We start from the raw sequence: 25,044 nt of genomic DNA on the forward strand, positions 1-25,044 counted from the left end.
TTTTATGAAACAAGGAGTTTTATTAAGATATTTTATTATGTGTCTCTGTAAGGAATAGACCAACAACCATATAAAAGCTTACAAAGATGGTTAACCTTCAACACTATAAATGTGTTAACGTGACAGAAGAAGTTCACAATTTTGCATCTTTATTGATTTTACAGAGTGAAGGGAGAAAGTTCTCAACTAGGACATGCCAATGCTGATCTTTGACAGGAGACATTTACAATTGCTTTAAATCATTTGTTGTTTTTTTTTTTTTCTTTTTCTTTTTAAAGCAAGTCAATAACCCCGACTTGCAGAGTTAGGAGTGAAAAATACATTAGCACCATCATATTAGTCTTTTACACTTCCCTAATTTTAGTGGTCTTGACCAGCAACGACAGGAAAGTAGAGAAGCACCTTTGATAACAGAATACAATCCAACAATAAACTTATGGTGACTACTGACATTAAGGTATTGAACTCTTAAAAGACACTGTACTTTTTCACAGCTAATCAGTACAGAAATAGACAATTTTATACCAAATGATTCCACTGAATTGACCGATGGGTCCAAGGTGTTTTGACTGATTTGTTTGGATTTTTGGTTTGACTCATCAGACACATCCCAGTTTCTGTCCATGTTGAGGTAGTTGAAACAGGGAGGTCGTTTTAGCTTTATGGACTGCATCTTAGAAAGGAGGGTAAACTTTGGTACTGGGAGCAATCAGTGCTTTATAAATTGGCTAACATTCAACTAATAGAACACAGTGTTGTTTTATTAAGTGTTGAAGTTGTATTATAGCACCACGGAGACATGTTTTGAAGATGGAATTTGGTAAAAAAAAATAGAGCAAAAAAAGCATTTTTACTGTACTTTGTGTAATAGCAAAAAAAAAAAAAAAAACCAAAAACAAACCCAAAACCAACCCTTGATCTCAAATTTATTTTTCCCCCAGAAATTTTGTTAATAAATAACTGGGATACAGATGGTCACCTGTAATAGCTGACAAGGCTAAAACAAAGGAGCACAGTTGGAGTGTGAATCTGTTTGCTGGGATTTCAGAAAGAGCAGAATCTTTGATTTACAAGAAGCAGACCGGGCCAATGTCCACACCAAATTCCTGATCAGGACCACCAATATCTATGGGTGCAATATCAACCACAGGCAACCTCATTGTCTTGCGCGTCCTGTATTCAAAGACTGTTTTACCCCATTCACCAGTGTGTTTCTGTGAAGTTAAAAAGAAAAGAAAAAAAGCCAACACGTTAGAGAAATCACTGTAGGGGTATGTGAAAGTTATCCTACAGTTTACTGCATTTCATACTTTCTCTTTCCATCTTAATGTGTCCCTCCCACCACTACGAAAGCTGGTCACAGTCTCTGTAGAAATGAACACGTAGTTAAATAGTCTTAATTTCTGGACCTTTTACGCGAGGTCTCGTGGGGCTGTAGGCCTTGGGGCTCAGAAGGGATGGGATCTCTGAGGGACCGTAGAGTACTCTGGAGCGGTGCCAGTGCCCTGACTTGTGACTGAGATGTGCTCTGCGTGCTGGGAGCGGGTACAGATGGCTACTCTGTTTGGGAAGTGGTTTTGGCCTCAGGAAAAAGTGTAATGAGGTAGCTGTTCAGGTTAAAGAAATGGCCACGGAGTAGGTATGTTCGTGCATCCCTAAAGGGCAGGTTTGCCGTATATGTCAGTGTTCATTGTGCCTTGGGGACCTTAAACAGCAGGAGGAGAAACTGTGGATGGTGCTACGGTGTTTTGTATTTGTTACTGAAAAGGCTGCAGATGCTTACAGCCTAGCACGCTTATTGATGTGACTGCTCCTCTCCCGTGCTTTCTGCTGCAGTGAGCAAGGCACAGAGAAGTTTCCCCCTCCCACAATCATAGCCCGTGGCTGGAATCAGCTAGCCTTGAAATTTTTTTAATTATTTTTTGTTACTTTTTAGTGACCAAGATGATTCCTACTACTCTTAGTTTTAATGTTGACATGGGATGGATCAAAACTTGGTCGCTGTCGACTTTGACTCTAAAGCACAGATTTAAATAGGAGTGCACCTCACTTTCTACAATTGCCACGGGAGTGACACGTCTTGTATGGAATCTCAGTTTCCTTGGTTAGGTGCAGCTGTGTCCTTGCCTTACCCAGGTCATGCAAAGCTCTCTCTTCCTTTATTATGGGTCTAGTCCTCTAGAGGGAACGGGTTATTAAACTACCACAGTAGAAGTCTTGTTTACTTACAGTACAGCCATCTTCCAGAACAGCATATGTGAACCTGCTGTTTCCTTCAGCCTTGATCTCACTTTCCACAGAGCTCATCAGTTTCAGAGCTTTTTTAACATTTCCACTGGCTTGATCCATGTAGGCGATGCTGTTCTTGCAGTGGTAGGTGATGTTCTGGGAGGCACGGCTAGAGAGGATGCGGAGGAAGGCCAGCTGAACTTCTGAGACATCCTCTGGAAGCTCAGGATCGCCGTAGCTGAACTGCAGAGTACAACACATGAGCAACAGGTTTGGTTTAATCATGTCTAGGGACAGTCCATATAGTTATCGTTTCACCCGCTAAATGTTTAGCCTAGTTTAATTTCAGGATTATTTTTAAGTACATTGTGATGAATGCGAGTACAATAGATGTACTACCTTTCGGGCTGTTAGCTGTGGTAATTCCGTACCTGAAAGCCTCCATTCATAGATTCTCCAAACCAAATGTGTTTCTTTCCACTGCTTTCGCTGGTCCACCAGTTTTTCCTTGGCACAGTGCTGGGGTTAGCACTGAGGCATGTCTCACCCGTTTCCATATTGCAGTATACTTTAATAGCATCCATTTTGCAGCCTTGGTTAGGATCAATCCAGTACTCTCCTAGAGGTAAAAAAAATAGTAATAAAGAAATATTAAGGGGCTTAATATATTTGGAGAAACATCTGACTGCATGATGGTGAAGCTTATTTCTATACCAGGTTCCTGAGCCAAATTAGGAAGCATATTAACTCTGACAAAAGCGATGCCACAAAAAATAAGGTGATATAAAAATATATTGCATTCATGTGAATACTATAAATAATATGGCTGACACTTGAAATAAAGATAGAACTTGGGTTTGGTTGTGGTTTTTTTTTCAAAATAATTATTTAAACATGTTTACTTACAAGCATTTAAGAATTGTAGTTGAAATCATTATATACACTGAGTAAATTAAAGTTCGAAATCATAATTACATTTATCCTGGTTATCATGATATTTGTTTAAAATAAAACAAGTCAAATTTTTATAACAGATCTATGCATTTCAATATTTAAAGACAATAGCGTTTATGAAAAACAAAATGAAGATCTGCTACTGCTGGTGAAAATAAAACCCAAACATACCACTCTTGAGCTCAGGATGGCAGAATTTCAGATCTCTGCAGTTACGAGCTGGATTCTTCTGTGACCCATCAGGACTAATGATATTTTCAATCTGGTTGTTAATTGATTTCATTGAAGATATGATGTCACCCAGATTGATATCATTTTCTTTTGGCTCATCTCGATATTCATACCCATAGCCCACTGGACCTTTTTCAGCACCACCCAGGGAAGCCACGCCACCACAACATGGACCAGGAGGACCAGGGGGACCAGAAGGACCAGGCTGGCCTGGTGGACCCTAAAAAAAAAAGGTGAACATAGTACTGAGTGGAGATTACAGGTTAAAACTAAGAGTCTGTGTAGGCCCTAATCTTAAGAAAATGTGAATTTTCACGTAAATATTTTATTTATTCATTAAATAATAGCAATTGTGACATATAAGTATCTGTTAGACTTTCCAGACCTTTATTTTCTTAAAATTGAGAATTTTTTTTCCTATTTTTTTTTCAAGCTATGACTGTCCTTCTTCTGTCTGGGCTTTGAGAAGGAGAAGGAACCCTTTCCCCCAAAACCCAGAGAATAACTGTTTCTTGGCTTTAGGAGAAGCGACTATGCTAGTGACCTTTGCAGCACCATCCCCCCTACAGAAGTGTGGGAAACCCAATTTATAGCTTCCATATCACAAAGGGGGTCTGTGCTTTGAAGTGGGGACCCTGCCTCCCTGTTGGACGCAGAAAGGTTGATGATTATGTGAGACTAATGCAACACCCAACACATCAATAGTTAGACGGAACTACAAATGATCTGTTTTTTTGTGCTGTTTTTTTTGTCTCCTTAATTTAGCCTTGGTAGCTAGATAAATCCTACCACAAACTCTGTCCATGAAATACAGAATTTTCTGAGGGAGATATTTAAATCAGAGAGTGCTCTGTGTTCGATGATTAATCCCTAAAGGTTTGGTTGAGTGTGCACAGTTTACTTACTGCAGGGCCACTGTCACCTCTGTTACCACGGGGGCCAGGAGGACCGATTGGACCTGGGTAGCCACCTCTACCATCTTTTCCAGGCTGCCCAGCTGGTCCTGGGGGACCCTAGAACAACGTTGAACACAAATAATATGGTCAAAATAGTTAACCGGATAATCTCAAATTCAGAAGTACTTTGTGAGATAAATCATACAGAAATGTTTGAAATATCAGGTGTTTTCTCTTTCTTCAGCTGTTGCCCATTAAAGTTTTTAAATCAGCTATCTTTCTTTTTTTTTTTTTTTTTTTTTAAGCAGTCTGAATCTTCTTTCTAGTTACACTAAGTAAGGAGTTTTTCTTACCCTGGCACCTGAAGCTCCTGGACTTCCAATTGCACCTTGTGGACCCAGGGGACCCTATGAAGAAAATAAAAGTAAGTCATACACCTCCCAGTAATGTTTTGCAACTAGTTGGGTGTACCTTAAAGGCAGACATTGAAAACATCTTTAAGATTATATGAAACACATCCTTATAGAAAGACTATTTCAAATATGAGAGTGAATGGCTTTCATTCTGTCATTCTTTAGCCAGAAAAAAAATATCTAAATATCCTCTAATGGAAAAATATTAATGAATGCGATATCCAAAATGCAAGAAGGCCAATGGACATCAATGAGCTTTGGAAGAATGCATGGCTACAGGCTCATAATGCTGCAGTTGTAATCATATTACCACTAAAGTTATTTAAATGTTTTGACAAACACTCATGTTTTCAAATGCATTATAAAATTTGCTCTATTTATGCACCACAAAGGACTAAGCCATATGTTTAAAGATTATTGACCATCTCACTGTCATAATGTAAATGAGAATGTATCAGATTTTTTAAAAAATCATGTTATACATTAGATAACCGGTTATATTGTGTTGTTAAATAGGTTGGTATTGGTTGCATTTATAGTGAACACTTCTATCTTTTTGCCATCATTAGTAGATTAATTGTGTGAGTTTTGGTTTCTTGGTTCTCACTTGTACCCATGAGTGCTATTAATGGTTCTTTTCACTGTAAATCACTTTTAAAATTTTCATTTATCCTGAATACCTAGGGGCATGCCTGTCTATTACCCTTTGATTCTTTTAGCTATTAAGAACTGTTCAAAATGGTAATGCATGTTCACAGTTCACTGGTTTACTATTTCATGCCCATTTTGCCCTACTATTAATTACTGCAAAAGATACATGATAGAAGTGAGGTGTTTGGACTCCAAGTAGCTTTTTCATGGATTTAGTTGCCTGCCTAACATAGATTTCTAACAGGCAAAGATATTTTAACTCCTGTTTCTATCTTCTATAATTTAATCAGGAGTAAGCTATATAAATGAATGCAAAAAGTGTTTGTTCCAGGCAAAGGCAGGCACATAGATGAAAGGGAATATGGCAACCCCAGTTTTAGCTCCTAACAGCTTCTTCTAGTTCTTTATTAATAATTATTTCAGGTTGATTCAGGGAATCTGGACTTTTGAACTCATTTAACAATCCAATTATACAGATTTTTTTTTTTCTTTCCTCAGTACATTATTTAAGGCTAACTATTTACCTGGGACCTAAACTACAGAAACTAAACCCAGCTGTAATTCCCAATCCAATGCAAAATACTTACAGGAGGACCAGGGAGACCGGGAGTACCAGGAAACCCTCTATGACCCTTTATGCCAATGCTGCCTCGTTCACCAGGTTCACCTTTGTCACCACGAGGACCTTGAGGACCCTTTAAGAGTAGATTTGCGACAAAAGGAACATATAAAGAAATACCCAAATAACATAATATGGTGAATTTATGATATTAAAAATACTTTAAATATAACTTACAACAGGACCACGAGTACCAGCAGGACCGGTAGAGCCAGGAGGGCCAGGTGGACCCTGTGACACAGTAAGAATATGGATCACTTGGTGTTGACTAGACTGCCTTTTTATTTCCAGATAAGCAATATGTCCAAAGCCAGCAGCTGTTTGGAAACAAGGGGAAGCTACACACACACACTACAATCAGCAAGAATTTTGGCCAGTTCCTTTCTCTACCCACGTTCATCTTACTCAGCTGCTTGTAGGCACTGATACATACTACGTGCACTGGACTCCTTCACTTTGTGAGTTGCTCAGTGCTCAAGCTGTGCTGGTGTCATCACTTCTCAGAAATAACTTGAGGACTTCCAAAAGTTACTCCTTTAGTTCAAATAAATAACATCGCTTCTGCTGCATGAGCACCAAATGGGATGGAAATTAAGATAGGGCCTGGTGGGATGATGTGCTTTTTGGCATCCTAAGGAGTATGTGGATTTTAAGCTTAATTTATATGGAGTTATCAGGACCATAAACTGTGATGTCTTTCCCATTGATATTCTTATAAGAGAGGTCCTCAATGCCAGCAGGCTATGTCAGTAACAAATGTATGAATCTTTCAAGCTTCCTCTTTATTACTGCATGAAGTAGACTTTGCATAGAAAAGGTATTTCTTACCTGAAATCCTCTTTCACCAGCTTTTCCAGGTGTACCACTGCTACCTGCAGGTCCAGGGTGACCAGGAGGTCCTGGAGGGCCAGGAGAGCCACTTTCACCACGGTCACCCTGCAGAGTAACAGTTGACAGGATAATAAATTTAGTGTGTTACAGAAGTACAGTGTAAAATGTATATTCATTGGAGCATAAGAGATTTAAGCACAGAACTATGTATATTGTCATCTCTACGTAACATTTTTTTGGCAATCTAAAGATGTTGGTGATTCCTTACTTTGCCTCCTGGGGATCCATCACGTCCAGGTGAGCCATCTGAGCCAGGGTTACCCTGGGAGGGAGACAGAGTGGTACAGTTTGTTCATAAATTGGATGAGGAGTAAACAGCTTGTACTCTAGTAAACTTAAATAATGCTTATCAAAGAAAGAGCATTTTCAAGAAGATAGAATTCCTGAAGGTGGATTGGCCCCTAAAAGATCTGGAAGACCTTCATTATTTTGTAGGCATCGGGCAATGCCATCTCTTGTTCAGTTCCAAGTGAGACGGAGCTGTGCAGAGACAGCAGGCTACACCACCTTACACAAAAATGTAACCTGCCCAGGTCCCTGTGCGTCAGGCACTTGAGGAAGGTTTGTGAACCTTGGAGCACCTTTACTCCCAGAATCTCCCATTTGTAACTCACAAGCTAGCAGGAAGGTCTAACGCATCTACTCACATCTCTGCCAGGCTCTCCAGGTAAGCCTCTCTGTCCAATAGGACCTTGTGGCCCAGGAGCACCGCGTTCTCCTGGGATACCGTTCGTGCCTGGTTTACCATCTTCACCCTGAAAAAAAAGGGAAGGGGTTTCATTGCAGATAAGGTACTTGGGAAATACTGTTCTACATCTTCAATTAAATATATGGTCGTTATGAAGGAGATCTAATAAAGTGAAGGGCCAGTGTGACTTTGGTGATTGTGAATACTGAAAACAAGAAAGATAAAAAAAAAGTTTGGCCAAATTTATATTGCTGGTATTCTTCATGCAAGGCCATTGAACCCAAGGAACATTGCATATTGTATTTATTTCTCTTCTTATGTACCCAAAACCAATAGCCAAAACAGTTAACAAAAAAATGCCAGTCTGTCACTAGTAAATAAATAAACCAAAAAAATACAAACCAAGCCTCACATCGCTTTTTCTGGAGGGAACTGAAAGTATTTTTCTGTTGGGGTCATAATATTTAAGCAAGAAACATATTGAGAATTAAGGAAAGATAAATATCTTGTGGTAGGTGAGACTACAACTCACATCTTGTCTCAAGGAGAGTTTATAGTCCACAACCCTCCTTAAGCGTGTGAAGCTGGCTATATACTTCTAAGTAATCTGATTCAGGGCTCTTGGTAATAGAGATGAAAGCCAATCTCACATCCCACAGCTGCAGGTGACCGGACATTTTAAAGCCCAATCTTCTGCATGCAAATACAAATAACTGTAAATTCCGTAGTGTCTAGACTAAAAAGCATTTTTTTTTTTAAAATACAACACATTCATTACTTTTTGTATCTCTAGGCTATGCCTAGCGGCTGGATTACAGCCGTTGCGTTAGCTTTGAGGCTACTGCTGCAGTGAATGTGCTCTCACCTTGGCACCCGCCATACCGGGGGGGCCACTCGGGCCACGCAGACCTGGCAAACCTGTGCTACCCCGGCCACCAACGATGCCTTGAGGACCTGGTTCACCTGGTGCCCCCTGTTTAAGAAAAGGTCAGATCAGTCAATACTGAGCATCTTCAACATTCAGTCAGTGGGTTCTTATTCTTGAGAGATCAACCCCTGTTATTGGTATATACTGGTATAACAGTCCCCGGCTGGATGTATACTTACCCTTTCTCCTCGTGCGCCTGGTGACCCTTTTTCGCCTGGCGGGCCGGGCTCACCTCTTGTTCCAGCAGGTCCCGGGCTGCCAGGACCACCGGTACTACCAGGGGGTCCAGGAGGCCCATCTTTGCCTGCAGGTCCTGCATTACCAGGGGGACCTGGACTGCCCTGAAAATAATTTTTAAAAAAAGTGTGCGTGAGCTGTGTTCTCTGAAACAGTAGCATATGCTTATGGCATTGATCTTTGCTCATGAAAGCCAGCCAGACTTGAGTCATTGCCTGAAGGCAGATTTAGGGTCGAGCCTCTATGCACCCAAATCTGGTCTGGTCTTATAAAGGTAATCCTTTCAACTACCACTTTCAAAACTGATTTATTTTTTTTTTCTACCTACTGTCTGGACACATTGTTTGCATAACACAACACCTGCACATCTTGGATGCCCAGTGGTTGTAATGCATCTGACACAGGATACATGTTTCTTGCCTATGGCTCTGCCACAGAAATTTGAAAACCAGTAGCAGACCCTGCTAATTTCTTGACTCACTCATACCAGATACCTTTAAGGTGGTGTCTTGGACACGTGCAGAATGAAATGTCTTTCATTAGAACTATTGCCTTAACCAATCAATGGAAAGAGTTACGTTGACTTTAATGGTACCTTAAATAAAATCCTATTTTTTCTTTTTATTTAGCAATATTCAAATTTGCATTTGTCTGTAACTGTAAGACAGAAAATAAAAATCTGTTAAAAAAGAAAGAATTTTTCTTGCCTTGTACCTCAGTTACCATAAAACAAAAGATTACTTACAATTTTGATTTCAAAATGCGTAAATGCATTGTGTTATTTATATTTTCTTAGTTTTTAAAGAATCAAAAATCGGAATCTAATTTTTACTATGTGAGTCAAAAGTAGGTGCATGTTGAACATGCAAGGGTATTATGAAACAGCTTTTCTTCACACACAGATATTGCATAAAATATTGTAATTAGCTGATGCACCAGCATACATTTTTACAATAGGACACTGCAGACTGGTAGACTAAACTTTACATGTAGGCCATATCATAAGAGAGAAACTTTGCCACAAGAATCTTTCTAAACTCCTCTGACCCAGGATAATTAAATCTTATGCGATTCCATTCCATACAGGCAACTAAAAAGATTTCTCAACAGTGAGCTACAAAACATAGTTTTGAAAATGCATACCAATTCAAGATTCTGAATTGAATATTTTTTTGCATCATAGAAAAGCAAGAGAGAAGACGGAATGACTGCCACAAACAGAAATACTTGAGGACCTGATCCAGGAGAAGGACTCCACTAACTCTGATGGGCTTTGGAGAACAAACCATAAAAGCAGGAGGAGTATCAAGACAGTTAAGTGAATGAATTGCTATTCCATATGAACTAAGAGGAGAGTAATCTCTTTTTTTGGAGATTTTTTTCCCCGAGTTGAAACATCATATTGAGAATGCTTTTGCTTACATCCTATTCATGTCAAGGTGCATACAGCTTAATATAATTTAATATATTAATATACATCTAAATATACTCACAAGGTAAGAATAAAATAAAAAAGGGGTTAAGACAACTTACATTGCTACCAGGGGGACCAGGTAGACCACGAGCACCAGGGAAACCAGCAGCACCCTACAAGAGATCAATACTTTTAGTTGTCCTTTTCTGAAGATTGGAAAAATATGAAAAAATTATTTTTATACAACAGCTGAATACTAAATATATTTAGGTGTTTTGCTTAAAACCTGAATTAAAATATTAAATCTCCTGGAACAGAAAAAGAAATTAAAATTTTTATTGATTTTTTTTTTTCCCCTAAGGGAAGGTCCCATATGTTCCTCAAAGGTGAACTAATGGGCTCTGAGAAACTTGGCAAAGATGGCATGTAAATCTACTAAGTGTTGAGATAAGCCATTTTGAAGTTTTGGGTCACTGTGCCAAAAGTTATTTTGGCACCTTACTTATAGTAAAATCAATGTAATCCAGATCACTAAACACCTCAACTTTAATTACTCCTTCTAGAACACTTTAGTATCTGAAGTTCAAGAACAATTAAAGTCCCTGAAGCCCTTGTTTTTCATTTACATCACGTTTGTTGTAACAGAATCATTTAATAGCGACTAAGTCAAAGAACTACTCACAGGGCCTCCAGGAGATCCACGTTCTCCTTTTGTTCCTTGGGGACCGGGTGGACCCTACATGGAATGAAACAGATCAAGAAAATGACTTAATAAATAGATTAAAATTATAGGAAGTGTCATTAAGTTTTAGGCAATTCAGATGCTTGCACTCGGGCCCAGCCACCTTGAGGCTGAGGGAGAACTGAAGAAACCTCTGTGTAGCAATAAGGAACAGCAAAAACTTACTGGTGCACCAGGACCACCTTGTGGACCTGCAGCTCCAGGGGGTCCAGCCTCTCCTCTTAGACCAGGTGGGCCTCTTTCTCCTTTCCCACCAGGTTCTCCATTCTGGCCCTGTAGAAATATTATATTGTTTTATTACGACTCAAAAAAATGCAGATGATATCACTGTGCTGAGAAACCCTATCCAGATACTCTTCTGAAAAGGATTTAGATATTAGATGAAATGTGAATCCAATTGAATTCTATGGGTCTTCCAGTACAGGAAGGGAAGGATAAAGAAATGTTCTTCTGTGTGTGACTGAGTACAGAAAGAGTTGCAAATGAATCAAACTTATGTAGCGGGTATGTGTATTAAAAGGGTTACAGCAAGCCTTTCTGAGATATGGATGAACTTAAACTAAAAACAGATAATCACATTCAATTGCTTTTAGGAATTTATACTTACTGGAGCTCCAGGGAAGCCAGCAGGTCCAGGAAGACCTTGTTCTCCTCGTTCACCCTGTAGAAAACATGTTAGCAATGGAAGGTGTTAGAAAAATAGGCTTCACTTTACAAGTTAGAGAACACTGCAGAAGTTTCTTTGTTGTGTCATCCTTTGGAAGGAAAAAAGCCCTGTACAAAACAATATTTGCTCTTGAGATCTAAAAGAAACCTGTTTGAGAATTATCTAATAATAATCTAAAGTGTGGCAAACTGATTTCAGTTACACCTGTATAAACCCTGAACACAGCCCATATCCAACTGAGATCCAAATGCGCTGTTTTATCTAAAAAAAAAAAATAAGTATGAGCATTTAAAAAAGTTTACTTAACTGTAAGACAAGATGGAAACAACTACTGCTCACACTCTTGCCCTGACCTGTCACTGCAGCCATCCAACCCCTTTACAGTGTTAAAAGCACTGATTTTCTAGAGTCCTTAGTACCTGTAAATCCCAAGAGCCAACAGGAGCTAAATGTGCTTAGTTTATTTTGAAGTCAAGCCACATGCGTTCCTGATGGGATAGGTGCAACGCTGACATCTATGCTAGGCTAGAGAAGCCATAGTAAAGTGATACTGGAAGAAAAGTACTCTCACTTACAGGACCACCACGGGAACCCATTGGACCAGGAGCACCTGCTGGACCAGTCTCTCCCTGTAAGGCACAAGAACAATTAGTAGCTGTTTTTCTTCTTCCCATGAGACGGCCACTGGTGTGACTTTACAGTATCAAACATCATTACAGAGGATGCTTTACCTTATCTCCAGGTGGGCCGGCAGGACCAGGAGGACCGATGGGACCTACATTACCCTAAATGATTAGAAAATAATATATTTTGTGTCAAAACATGAGAATGTTAATTCCTCTGCTTTGATAAATATAATTTCTGTTTCAGTGTAAACAGATTGCTAAAGATATTTAAATGGAAGTCTACAATGCCAGTGTGTTGTTGCACGCTACATTTTGGAGTGACACTCTGAGATGACACCATTTTGCGATGTGAGAGATCTCCACTTGATTGATCCTATTTTTTTTTTGTTGTTGTTGTTGTTCCCAACAGTCTAAACTTAATCCAAACCCACCTGAAGTTAGTAGATCTCTCTCAATGGCAGACAATAAAAATTATGCCTTGCCCTAACTTTTCTTACAGATAATTGGTCCATGTTTCTTCAGTAAATGTTCAAAATCTCTTGACTAGCTCCCTGACCTTTTGCTTTCTTGAGAATTTAATGTGTACTTTATGGTTTGAAATACTTTTTTTCTCTATTTCCTCCAACTCATAGAAGCTGCATTTTTATACATTTTTCATACCTCATTATTTTGATGTATATACTGCTTGCATGTACTCATTAAATTATATGCATATATTTCAAGTGTCTATTTTATGTGTACATGCTATATAGATGTATAAATATATCCTATATAGTAACCTGCAGAAATATTCTGTGTGAGAATACTTACTATCATGATGTCTTTTTGTGCTTTTTTATAACCAGCATTTTCCCCCTCAGTCAGCTGGGTGTATGAAGCTAGTAACATTTTCTCTACTTTTGTATTGCTGCTTTCCCTCCAAAACACTGTCCCAATTAATTGTAATCTTCTGCTTGCAAAAAAAATAATCTATTATATCTACCCAAGCAGCTGTACTCACAAAAACTAGTTTTAAGTCTAGTTTAGTTTTACGAAACCAGTTTGCGCTGCCAGGATGAAATACAATGGGGTTACTACTTTACCTTTCCTGACAATATTTATTAGCTGTAAGTTTACTTATGTTCTAAGCCTAGACTGTCTGAAGCTAACTGATAAATTGTTATGTGTTTAAAGACCACTCACTCTCTCTCCTCTTGCACCAGGAATGCCATCAGCACCTTTGCCACCAGGTTCTCCCTAGCAAGGATAAGATGTAAAAACCATAAGCAAAAAGCAAGCGTAAGACGAGCATAATAATGGGGGTGGGGAAAAAAGAATTAAAACATTATTGCAGAGAGGAACTCATACTGAGGGTATCTCGTAACCAGATTTTCTTATTGTGATCACACAAGTCTAAAATTGGGGATAACATTCTGCCCACTATTCTGCATCAGGTACTGAATACTTTGGTGGAAAAAAAACAAACCCAAATTGATTCAAAATGAAGTCTATGCCAAACTGTATGCCATGGTATAAGCTATTCCCACTGTTTATTAGCTTCATTAGAACTGTTAGGAGGTAGCCCTCCCCCTAGAGATCTAGCACAGCAAAATATCTAGCATATATTAAATCAGGTGGAAAATCCTATATTTCTTAATATATAGGATCCATATCACACTGCTATATCCATAGTATGTCTGAAATCAGACCAAAAGTGAAAATGTGAACAATCTCAGTGCTGTGTGGGAAACTAACACTAAATTAGCATAAAAATTGACAGAGTGTGGATGTGTTACCTTATCCCCTTTTGGCCCAGGACTTCCGGAAGCGCCTCTTTCTCCTGGCATTCCCTGTAAGCCAGGCAGCCCTGTGCCTCCAGGGGGACCAGGGGGGCCAGGAGGACCCTACAGAGTAATAAAAAATAATTAGGGGTGGGTGGGTGGGTGGTGGAAATATTAACCCGAATGCTAGACATAATAGCAGGAAAGCAACTGTGGTACCTTGGCACCTTCTGAGCCAGCAGGGCCTGGGCCACCTCTTGCTCCAGGAGGTCCTGGGGCACCCTGTGCACCACGTTCACCTGGGATACCATTTTCACCCTGTGACAAAGAAACACATTATTCTTTGTTTTCAGGTTCGTAGTTCGTTAATTCATTTATGTCATTACAGAAATGTTGCTGTACGATTTACCTTAGGGCCTGGGAATCCTGGCCCTCCAATATCACCTTTTGGCCCCTGTTAATGAGAAAATAAGTGTAAGTTATCCATGCACTTAGTAAATCTGCATTGTGGTCGGCATCCTATTTCTTTCACCTAGTATCCCTAAAATCAGACTTCCCTGCTCTGCAGAGTGCTGATAGCTGTTTGAATTTGGAACTGTAATCTAAGAACAATTTCTCATTTATATTTTGTTACTTAAAAAAAAAAAAAAAAAAAAATATTACTTACTGGTTCTCCAGGCTTTCCATTCTCTCCAGCTGGTCCTGGTCCACCAGGCAATCCCTATATGGAAGAACGATTTTATCATCCATGTTACATAGATGAATTATATGTTTTCCTATCTAGCAAATTTTTTTGACACAAAGATGTGTGCCCAACTCATTGCAATCCTTTAGAGGGGAGGAGGTGATAATTGGATGGCTAGAGGTTTTAAGTGACATAATCTACTGAGCTAAGCGAACTGTTTTGCAGTTGTGAAATACTAAGCAATAACTTTTGTCAAGCAGTTGATCTGTCTTACTTCAAAATATGATGACATGCACCCTAATGAAAATGTTTAGAGGCCTCTTTTTTTTTTTCCTTTTCATTTTGCGTGTGTGTTAGTCTATGAAAAAGAATCAGAAACCAACAAACAATAAACACACAGCACCTGGAGGCCTGGTGGACCTGATGCTCCTGGTTCTCCTCTCTCCCCAGGAGCACCCTAGAGTCAAACAAAAGAGAAAAAAGAATTTTTCTGAGAACATTTCAACATACAAACACCTCCACACCACCTCTAATCTATGCCTCCTTATCATGATTTGATGGTGACATTGCACAATCCCAAAGACTAATGTATCTTGGTGTTCTGGTATTTGCTTTTTTCACTCCAACTGTTAGATGTAATTCAGCAGACATATTTGTACTTGATACTAGTCTGAAATGCTATAAACATTAAAGGGAGCAGTAATACGCTTCAATTTGAAAAGCTGGTAGGATCCCCAAGAGCTCTAAATTGACTTTTCATCTCAACTTCTACAAGGTATACCTGACTCAGGTTTTGAGAACTTATTAAAATAATGGGAAAGAAGAGCTCTTCTATCTGTCTTCATAAAAGGAGATTTCTTCATGTAATTAAAAATATTTTCCTTCCCCTACATTTACAGTCTCTATCTACAGGTGCCAGACCACCTTGGCAATAACTCGTAATTGCCTTTTATGAGACTATGACACTTACAGCAGGCCCAGGAGGACCTGGGAGGCCAACATCACCATTCTTCCCAGCAGGACCCTATAACAGGACAACAGGTAGGCTATGGTTATGGGTTGATATATATTTTAAAACACTCATAAAATTATTATTAATAATTAATATTATATCACTATTAAATTATAATATTATTAAACAAAATCTTAATGAAACTTACAGGTGTTCCAGGTGGTCCACCAGGGCCTCTTTCTCCATTCTTACCTGGCGCACCCTTACAAAAGAGAAAGATCGTATTTAAAACATTTTTCTGGTAAGTTTACAGTAAGCTGCAGAGTGAGATAGCCCCACTAAGGAGCAATTTATTTTAACATTTGGCTGATCAAGCAGAAGCACAGGAGAAATGGAGAAACCCCACTCACCTCATTGCCCTTAGGACCAGGGAAACCCATTACACCTGGTTGACCACGTGGGCCTGAGGGACCAGGTGGACCAGGGCGGCCAGAGTCACCCTGACTACCCTGGGATAAGCAAAAAAGAAATAAAGAAATGGCATCTGTTAGGAGAAATAAATTAATATTCATGACATTAAATAGTGAGTGAGGGTGAGATTAGGATAGCAATATTGTTATTCAAAACTTATTACATGTGTTGTATTTCAACTAAGCTTCTGTATACTCTGTATTTTAAATAGCATTAAATGATGAGATTTACAGAATATTATTACGAGATAGCATATAAAGTGATAATTAAGTAGTAATTAAACAAAAAAAAGAGACAATTAATCTGACTGTGATAACATCTTGTCATGTAGATAGAGTGGGACGAGGGTAAGGTGAGTAGGACTAGTATTAAATATTTGCACGATGTACATACTGGAGGGCCAGGTTTCCCATCGCTTCCAGGGCTTCCTGGGATTCCGGGCAAACCCTGCAATTGAAGAAAACCAAGTGATATTCTTCATTTCAAAATGTGTATCATTAAGTTACAAAACTGAAATATATAACAATACATTTTAAACTACTTGCTTGATTTTCACTTCTTCAATAAAGATTAAAAGTCCTCCTGCTCCCCACCCCAACCCCATCTCATCGGGGGAAAAATCAGAGAAAGCTAACAAATTCTTTTTTTAGGAGTTTATCACTTTCTCTGAGAGTTATTGTATATTATCCAGGCATTGGACAATAATCAATATGCACAAAACTTGTATTTTCTCATTACTTGGGAGGAAAACTAATTTCAGATGGTAAAAATCAAGGAATGAAACAATTTTGACTACATACCTCTACTTAAAAGCAAAACAATTTATAATGTATTTCAGTTAACTTCTGTTATGTTTTTAAATATTATTTTTGTTATATTTTAAATAATTTAATTTCATTTTGAATAAAATCTTGTTTAACTCCTGGAAGCCTGCAGTCAGACTAACTTTTGAATTTCAGTGTATTTGTTGCTAATTCTTAGTATAGTTCACAAAATGTTTTTACGTTCTGTACATATTACACAATGGTGTATATTATCTCTGAAAATCTTCTTGATATGTACTATGAAAATCTGATCAACAGCTTATTTGCTTTAACTGCAAATAAGCAATAAATGTAATACTTAACTGTATTGAAATATATAAATTGATTTATACTTTAATTATTTAAATGTTAATTTGAAGCCTATTTAAATATATATGTATATGCCTATTAAATATAATAAACATAATGCCTTTTATAATTATAATATTTGCTAAAATATAAATAGATAATAGAGAAAATCATCCAATGCTAATTGAGGTTAAAGCTGTATCTCATGATAGCACATGGCACACTCTAAGAACTGGGAGCACGTTCATCTTCAGAGATTCATTTTGTTTAGATTCATTAATTCAGCTTCCCCATCCACTTGTGACAGATGTTCTCTGAATGCCCCATGTCTCTGCATGGTTCTCTCTTGCGCTATGAATGTACGTACTCTACTGAAAGGAACTAACAGCAATTTTTTCTTAATTGGACACCTCTATTGCATCAACTCAGATGAGGCATCTCTAATGGAGTTTATCTCATTTTCTTTAAGATGTCCTGTCTTACTCTTATTCCAGGAAGCCCTGGGCCTCCATCCTGTCCACGCTCTCCTGCGGGTCCACTAGGGCCAGGAGGACCTGGGCTACCACGTTCACCTGCAGGACCCTGAAAAAGAGATGTTGACATTCACCATAAGGAAATCAGCATCATATTGAATCTGAAATTGTCCGTTCAAATTCAGATGGATTCTCCAGAAGTTTTGGATTTTGTTTTTTTAGAGGAAAACCCATACCTTTTCACCGGGAAGCCCATTGCTACCAGGTAAGCCACGGAAACCAGGGGAGCCCTGCCAAATAAAAGAACAAAATATGGATCATGGGCAATAGGACTTATGTAATGGCAACTGAGGGTTTTTTTTCTAAACTATTAACCTTAGATATACTATTATGAAAATTAATGAAAGAAAGAGATGGAAATGACATTTCACCGTGACAAAAATGTCTACAGAATTATCTTTTCGGGATATATCCCTTCTGTTGAAATCATAGCCTGTCCTCCATTAGTTTTAACTGTCCCTGCATTAGTTACTTTATGTATGTTTCTAAATTCATATAAAAAATGAAACAACACTTTGTCTTGAACAATTATTTTCTTCTAATTCAAGATCTCTATAGTATTGTTTAAATATTTACATTTACTACTGTCTTCATTGCTTACAAGAAATTTGAATTATAAAATTTAATTTGCAAACCATTTATATATTTAATATGATTAATTTGTTCACTGTGCATCTTCAGTTTCTTCATAGTTTCAGCAAATACTGTAATCAATTAATAAATTAAGAGTTATAAATAGCTCAAAACAATTTCATTTGATTCAGATGGGAACAGAAATCTAAAATTTGTAAGGATGTTGCTATTTAGTTTGTTGAATAAATCAATCCAGGAATTCCTTTGTGAGAATGCTCTTTGGAAAGTTCTTGAACCTACTAGCTAAAAAACCTGTTGGCACTAAAGATAGTATAATATAAGACGTCCTGACAATATTATTATTGATATTATTGACATTTAAGATCTATTGACAATGACAATGTTGGCATAAAAACATATCCTGAATGTAGAAGAATTAGTGTTATTTTCTCTTTCTAGAACTGAAATTTTGTGAATTGTTCATTTTTGATAATGGAGAAGTAATTTTGAAATTTGGTTGTTTGTTTTTTTTCTTTTCTTCCCCTCCTGCATAGTTGCCACAGTTTATGGTTGCTTTCCAGCACTAATCTTCTGATACAGCTTCCAGGTACATAAGATCACTGCTTCTCCAGTATCAGAAGAAGAAAAAAAATAAATTAATTACAGACTGAGATAGATGCAAGTGCTGCAATTCAGAGGAGGAGCTATATAAGAATTCTACCCAGTTTGGTAACCCAGTTTCCCATCTGGAATTTGCTGAGAACAGATATGGAGCCAAAGTTCTCCTCCAAATATTTTGAAGACCAGGTTTTGCTGTCTGTGTATTAACTCAAAATGTACCTGGGGTGCATGGTCATCTGCAGCAGCTTACCCTTTCTCCAGGCGTGCCAGGGATGCCGTTCTGGCCGGGTTCGCCGTTTGCGCCTCTTTTGCCTTCCTCACCGGGAGGTCCAGGAGCACCTGGGGTGCCGTTTTCACCCTGGCAACAGCAACAAGAAAGCCCACCAGTGAAGTCAGAAGTCTCCAAAAATACCCGCTGGGTGTTGTATAGGCAATGATTCTGGGTTCAGACTTCCTTGGAAGAGGACTCTGAACACATTTTAAAATCACTTACACGGTCGCCTTTTGGGCCTGGATCTCCTTTTGCACCATTCTTACCAGGTTCACCCTAAACAGGAGAAAATGCGAATAAAATTATGGGAGGCAACAGGTTAGTATTCTAGAGCTACTGGATGTACTAAAATACTAAGAAAAAGACATCTTTCCATTTTTTTTCATTTTTATTATTTTACCTTCTGCAAAGGAATTAGCTCAGAAACAGACATAAAATTTTACTCAGCGGTGTTTAAGATTGTATCACTTCTTTCCTTTACTGGATTTTTAAAAACCCTGCTATTTCAGACATCACTGAGACTTTTGCTTGAAATTCCTAAGTATTTTCTCTGACCAAGAACCATGTGTGGTGTAAAGCTGTCAGGGAAGAACCTGCTGGGGTAAATGGCAGTATAAGGGTACATACAACTCACTAGGGAGTAGCGAACTGTGGACTCAGGCAGGGGAATTCAAACAGGTGAAATTAGGGTTTTAAAACAACAGATTTTGTCTAAAGTAGCCATTTTAAACAAGCTATTTTTCGTTGTGTGTTTCTGAATTGATAGATAGACCAGGAAAGCAAATAAATAGTATCATATTTACATATAATTTTTATATATGACAATATATAAATGTGTAAAAGGTACATATATATTTATAAAAAATAATTACCTATTGTTTTTATAAAATAATTTATTAGACCCTCTCAAGTGAATAGGACAAGTTCAAGGGTTTTTTTAAGGGTGTCAGAACTACTTCCACTATATTTGTTTGTACAACCAGTGTAATGAATGTCAGTAACTCACCGGAGGGCCTTTTGCTCCAGGGGTTCCGCTTGTACCTGGAGGACCAGGAAGACCACGGCCTCCTGGCAGACCAGGTGCACCAGGAATGCCAGAAGGTCCCTGTAGAGAGTGAACAGCAGACAGAGATGAAGAAAGCATGGCGTTACTGGACTCTGCCCAGTCCAAACAGAGATGCTCACCAACACAGGGCAGCAAAAGACAGCAATATGAAAAGTACTCACCATTTCACCCTTGCCACCAGGGCTTCCAGCTCTTCCAGGAGGGCCCTGAAAAAATAAATGTGCAAATAACCAATGCTGCTGACCTAAGACTCAACCAAAGGACACATAGGGATTTGTGAAGAGCAGGTGGCACAACACTTCTCAGTTCCCATGTGGTATTTATGTACCTGAGGCCCAGGTGGCCCAGCATGACCCTGAGGACCAGGTTCTCCTCTCTCTCCAGGGCTACCACTAGAACCAGCAGGACCAGGAGGACCAGCTTCACCCTAGAGACAAACAGTAAAAGGAGAAAAGGAATCCATTTCAGTCTTGTCTCCAGGGCAATCAGTATTAGCTTCATGGTTTGTTCCTCTACTGTGGCGTCTTTGCGTGATTTGGGAAGAAGGTTATCACCATCATCACTTGAGGGCAAAAGCCAAACTGGTGTGGCATGCTTGGTGCTGAGGCCCAAGGTACCCATGCACTCCAGCCAGCCCTGCACAGCCCCTCTAGCTGTGGGAATCTCACTTGAGCCCCTCCCATAGCGCAACATAAGGCTTGGGTCTACCACTTAGTGGTGTTTTGGGGAGGGTATTCATGAAGGTGATGAAAATAGAGTTTGTCTCATGCTGCATATGAAAAACACATCTGTTCTAGGCTTGCAAGCCGTGTAATAGCAGCCAGAAAAAGGAGGACTCATAAAATAAAGATGCAGGCTAATTACAGAAAGGACCAAATCCTATCTTAGTATGCATCTTTAGCTGAATACCTTAAAACCTGGAGAGCCTGGAAATCCTGCAGTTCCAGGGGGACCTGGGGGACCCTTAAAAGTGAAAGAAATACTATTAATGCAAAAGGTAAAAGCCATATGGAATTAATCTTAAGTTAAAGAAAAAAAGTCTAATTATGGGATTTTTCTCTGAGTAAGGAAACACCTGGCAAAATAGCAAATATAAATCATGCTGCAGAAGATGAAGTTTGGCTAGTCCTAAAATATCACACCTACACCTTAGTTACCCTTTTACATGTTCAGCTAAATTTCTGTGCTGTAAATTTAAAAACCATGAAAGCTATCATTAAAGAGATTCAGTTATAAAAAAATGTTCAAAATTTGTTCTAATTATAAAAAAGGTGTAGTAGAAAAAAAAAAGCCAATATACTTGTTACCTATACAAGTGGACATGCTCAGGTTTCTATGCAGATGGGAAAGAAAACTTTTTGCGCACCTCAAATAGCTAAATAATACAATTGATAAGACTATTCAAAATTTTATCTGCATAGAGAACAGCAGTTCTACCCATCTGTACGTTCTGTAAGAATAATCTCGTTCTGGATTTATGCATTTTCTGACTTTCAGTGTTAAAGTTCTCCTATTGCACTCTGTGCTTCAGGTATCTTAATCAACACAGATATGAAATCTATTTAAATAAAATCATCATTCTTAAACCAGTGCACCCCCAGCCTCGGGTTTGCTGGCACTGCAGAACATCAACTAGAAGTAATTAGACCTGTGCAACACAAATACTTAAAGTCAAACATCTGTAAAGTGTCTTACAGGTGGGCCTGCTGCTCCTGGAGATCCATCTTTGCCATGGGCACCCTGCAGAAAGAAGAGAGGCGTTGGGTACAGAGCGCTACCCCAGACACAGACCCACATGCATCATGCCCATCATCTTTTTGTATCTGTACATTCCCATTTGGTTTACCAAGACCCAAGGATTCCTCAACTGTGAAATTCTAAAATGATAATTAACTAAGTATTTTGTGAAGGAATATCCAGTGCTTTATGTGATCTGTACTGTAATGATGAGAGAGGAAGGTGCAAAAATGTATTTTTACTACATTTCTTAAGATGCTAACAGTTACAAAGCATCATCTGTGGGGACATTTCTTAAGGTTAAATGAATATAATCACAATACACGTATATTTCAAAGTAACAGTTACATGTAATTCACATAAAAGACTAAAATTTCACTCCAAAATCCTAACAGTGGTATGATTTAAATCCTGTTGCCTCTCTTGTAGACATGTTAGACCAGGTCTGCTGCTCAGGTTATATAGTGCATGTATGAACAACTTGCTGCTTATTATACTTCAGCTGTGCTTTGCTGATTGTGTTGAACGCTATGAACTCAGACTTCCTTCAGAGCAAAGAATGTACCTCCTAATCTGGGTCAAAAAGTAATTTTACCTTTTTCCTGCAGGTTACTTCTGAGATTGCATTTTTTCCTCTCTCTGCCTTCTGCTGATACCCTTTGCTTTGACTCCTCCTCCCTATTCCTCTTGGCTGAACCTGAGCTTATGCTGAAACACTGAACTCTCCTTTAATGTGCAATCTATTAATTTAAAATAAGGAAATAGAAAATAAGATGGTGACCACATCATGAGTTAGAAGAGTTATGTCTTTAATTGGGGACTGGAAAGTTTTCATGTATGATTTTACAGATGCTATATAGTTTTCTAATTCCCTGCATTACAACTGTTTTAAGGTAAATCTATGAAGTAGGGAATTCTCAACATATTGAAACAAAATGTGTGCTGCTTCTGGATAAGAACAACAGATGCAGTCACTTACAGGGCCACCAGGACTCCCGGGTCTTCCTCTTTCACCAGTTGGACCTCTTGGTCCCTAGAAAACATAAGAAAAGGAGTCTGTTAAACAACTTCCAAAATAATATGGCTGAGCAAAGAGACATTGCTCACATTTGTGTATCTCAGCATTGTCAGTGCATGTGGTAGGGTAAATAAGTTAAAAGGAAGAGGAGTAACTCAGTTAACTGGGAAGCGCTTCCATTTAAATACTACAGGATATACATATTTACCGGTTGGCCTGGTACCCCAGCTGCTCCAGGAAGACCAGTTTCACCCTGTTATGGAAAGAAAATACCAATGACAGAATGAACTTTGGTGAAAACATTTTTTGGTTTGTTCAAGTGAAAGAGACACAGAAATGAGACAGCCCAATCCATTGCCCCATTCTGCATGGTGCTGACTGTCCTCAGCATGAACTGAGACCTGTGAGGCCTGAGAAGTCTAAGCAAGTGACAGAATAAAATAATAAAACAGAAAAAAACCACAATCATGAAGGGTCAGTCCTTTAATATTTTGCAACAAAGTCAGATGATCCAGGCATGCCCTTTCATTTTAGAATGTTATTGTTATCACGGCTGGAAAATCACGATATGATGTGGTTCCAAAAACCTAATTCCTTCAGAATGAGTCTCATTCTTTTCATGGAGTCAATTATAATATATCAAAATAAGTCAATTAATTTCTTTAACATCTAATGGATTTTTATCATTATGTAATATGCAAAGCACAGCTATGTAACAAATTATGAGGATATTACTCTACCTATTACAAAGATGGCACTATGGGGTTTTACCTTTGGACCAGGAGCACCACTGTCACCTTTGGCACCGTCTTTTCCATCAAAACCCTGTGGGAAAGGAAAACCATATCTGTGACTAGTGTTCCTTTTGTGTTCTGGGAAACTTGAGTCCTCTTGGCAAAATATTAAGCTTCAAGACAAACTCCTATAAAAAGGCATATTTTTAATAATGAGTGCTATCAGCTATTGGACCACTTTTTGAACAACAGGTCCGATTCCTTCATCTCTCCATGGACATTAATTAAGAGTGGATGCTTTTCTGGAAAGCAGGCTTCAGCACAGCATTTGGGATGGAGCTCTACAGCAAGGTAACCAGATAAAATTTAACAGTCTTTACTACAGAAGGTCAGATTACATTGTCCAGAAATTGGCCTTTCATTCTATGATTCAGTCTCTTTAGCAAGGAATTGATTGAAAGAGCACAACAGTGCAACACCATAATTCAAGTAGAGCAACAGACTCAGCTATACTCAATACTTACTCGTTGACCTTTCATCCCAGGCACCCCAGGCATTCCAGGGTGTCCCTTGTGACCCTAAAAACACAAAGACACTATGATTAATAAAACAGAAATTTACTGTATGAAGAGCACAAACCAATGTTCATTGTGTGTCACGTTCACTTGAGTAATTTTAAATGGGAAAACAAAACCTTAGCTTAGAAGAACATTGTTATTGGGGGCTTTTCCATACCGGTATTCCAGGGATTCCACGGTCTCCATGTCTGCCTGGTCTTCCTGGTTCTCCCTAATAAAAGAAATTTGGGGTTTTTTTTTTCACTGTTGTGCTGTTGCTTCAGTTACTGACAAAGAACCAGTCTTAGTAGATCAAGGCGAGTTGGAATAAGCAGGTGGAACTTCACCAAAGACAGTGGGGAAGATTATAGCAGGGTTTGCTATATAACTGCCTCCTGAAAAACACTTACCAGGATTTAGAACTGCAGTTTTTAACAAGAAAACTTATTTTTCATGGAAAAACACTCAAAACGGAGAAAAACTTTAGCTGCTTGTCTTGCCTTGTACTATACCTGTCCAGGACTCCCAGCTGTGGCTGTGACATAAAAGATGGTTTTAACAGCCTTAACTCTCAAAGCAAGATTTGACAGGAGCAGACAACTACTACTGCTGTCTGCTTTTCTTTTTAAGTGCCAATTATTTTGACACCAGATCAAAATAGCATAATTCACGCTTGGGGCTTTTTGGTTGGTTGGTTGGTTTTTTAAATATAAATTTGTCATTCAAATTGCCCACTAATACTGAATCTTTTTTGGAACGGACATTTAT

The 25,044-nt window shown here is 38.6% G+C and overlaps 1 protein-coding gene across 1 annotated transcript in view; it reads right to left on the reverse strand.

The window, feature by feature from the left end:
• The window catches only part of COL3A1 (collagen type III alpha 1 chain), a 52,920-nt gene continuing 27,876 nt past the window's right edge, over positions 1–25,044 (reverse strand). Inside the window, exons 9-51 of the mRNA XM_055718614.1 lie at positions 24,455–24,508; positions 24,244–24,297; positions 23,757–23,810; positions 23,194–23,238; positions 22,947–23,000; positions 21,926–21,970; positions 21,140–21,193; positions 20,559–20,657; positions 20,392–20,436; positions 20,171–20,269; positions 19,387–19,440; positions 19,144–19,251; positions 17,876–17,929; positions 17,650–17,748; positions 16,448–16,501; positions 15,994–16,092; positions 15,792–15,845; positions 15,602–15,655; positions 15,035–15,088; positions 14,614–14,667; positions 14,356–14,400; positions 14,166–14,264; positions 13,962–14,069; positions 13,369–13,422; positions 12,292–12,345; positions 12,136–12,189; positions 11,501–11,554; positions 11,059–11,166; positions 10,834–10,887; positions 10,271–10,324; positions 8,680–8,841; positions 8,438–8,545; positions 7,532–7,639; positions 7,093–7,146; positions 6,822–6,929; positions 6,171–6,224; positions 5,962–6,069; positions 4,664–4,717; positions 4,320–4,427; positions 3,355–3,634; positions 2,661–2,848; positions 2,230–2,472; positions 1–1,214 (exon numbers count right to left, since the gene is read on the reverse strand). Coding sequence (XP_055574589.1) covers positions 1,068–1,214; positions 2,230–2,472; positions 2,661–2,848; positions 3,355–3,634; positions 4,320–4,427; positions 4,664–4,717; positions 5,962–6,069; positions 6,171–6,224; positions 6,822–6,929; positions 7,093–7,146; positions 7,532–7,639; positions 8,438–8,545; positions 8,680–8,841; positions 10,271–10,324; positions 10,834–10,887; positions 11,059–11,166; positions 11,501–11,554; positions 12,136–12,189; positions 12,292–12,345; positions 13,369–13,422; positions 13,962–14,069; positions 14,166–14,264; positions 14,356–14,400; positions 14,614–14,667; positions 15,035–15,088; positions 15,602–15,655; positions 15,792–15,845; positions 15,994–16,092; positions 16,448–16,501; positions 17,650–17,748; positions 17,876–17,929; positions 19,144–19,251; positions 19,387–19,440; positions 20,171–20,269; positions 20,392–20,436; positions 20,559–20,657; positions 21,140–21,193; positions 21,926–21,970; positions 22,947–23,000; positions 23,194–23,238; positions 23,757–23,810; positions 24,244–24,297; positions 24,455–24,508 — 3,693 coding nt within the window. The 3' untranslated portion in view covers positions 1–1,067. The remainder of the gene's footprint in view (positions 1,215–2,229; positions 2,473–2,660; positions 2,849–3,354; positions 3,635–4,319; positions 4,428–4,663; positions 4,718–5,961; positions 6,070–6,170; positions 6,225–6,821; positions 6,930–7,092; positions 7,147–7,531; positions 7,640–8,437; positions 8,546–8,679; positions 8,842–10,270; positions 10,325–10,833; positions 10,888–11,058; positions 11,167–11,500; positions 11,555–12,135; positions 12,190–12,291; positions 12,346–13,368; positions 13,423–13,961; positions 14,070–14,165; positions 14,265–14,355; positions 14,401–14,613; positions 14,668–15,034; positions 15,089–15,601; positions 15,656–15,791; positions 15,846–15,993; positions 16,093–16,447; positions 16,502–17,649; positions 17,749–17,875; positions 17,930–19,143; positions 19,252–19,386; positions 19,441–20,170; positions 20,270–20,391; positions 20,437–20,558; positions 20,658–21,139; positions 21,194–21,925; positions 21,971–22,946; positions 23,001–23,193; positions 23,239–23,756; positions 23,811–24,243; positions 24,298–24,454; positions 24,509–25,044) is intronic.

The sequence above is a fragment of the Falco cherrug genome, chromosome 8 (assembly GCF_023634085.1).
Source record: "Falco cherrug isolate bFalChe1 chromosome 8, bFalChe1.pri, whole genome shotgun sequence".
NCBI lineage: Eukaryota > Metazoa > Chordata > Aves > Falconiformes > Falconidae > Falco > Falco cherrug.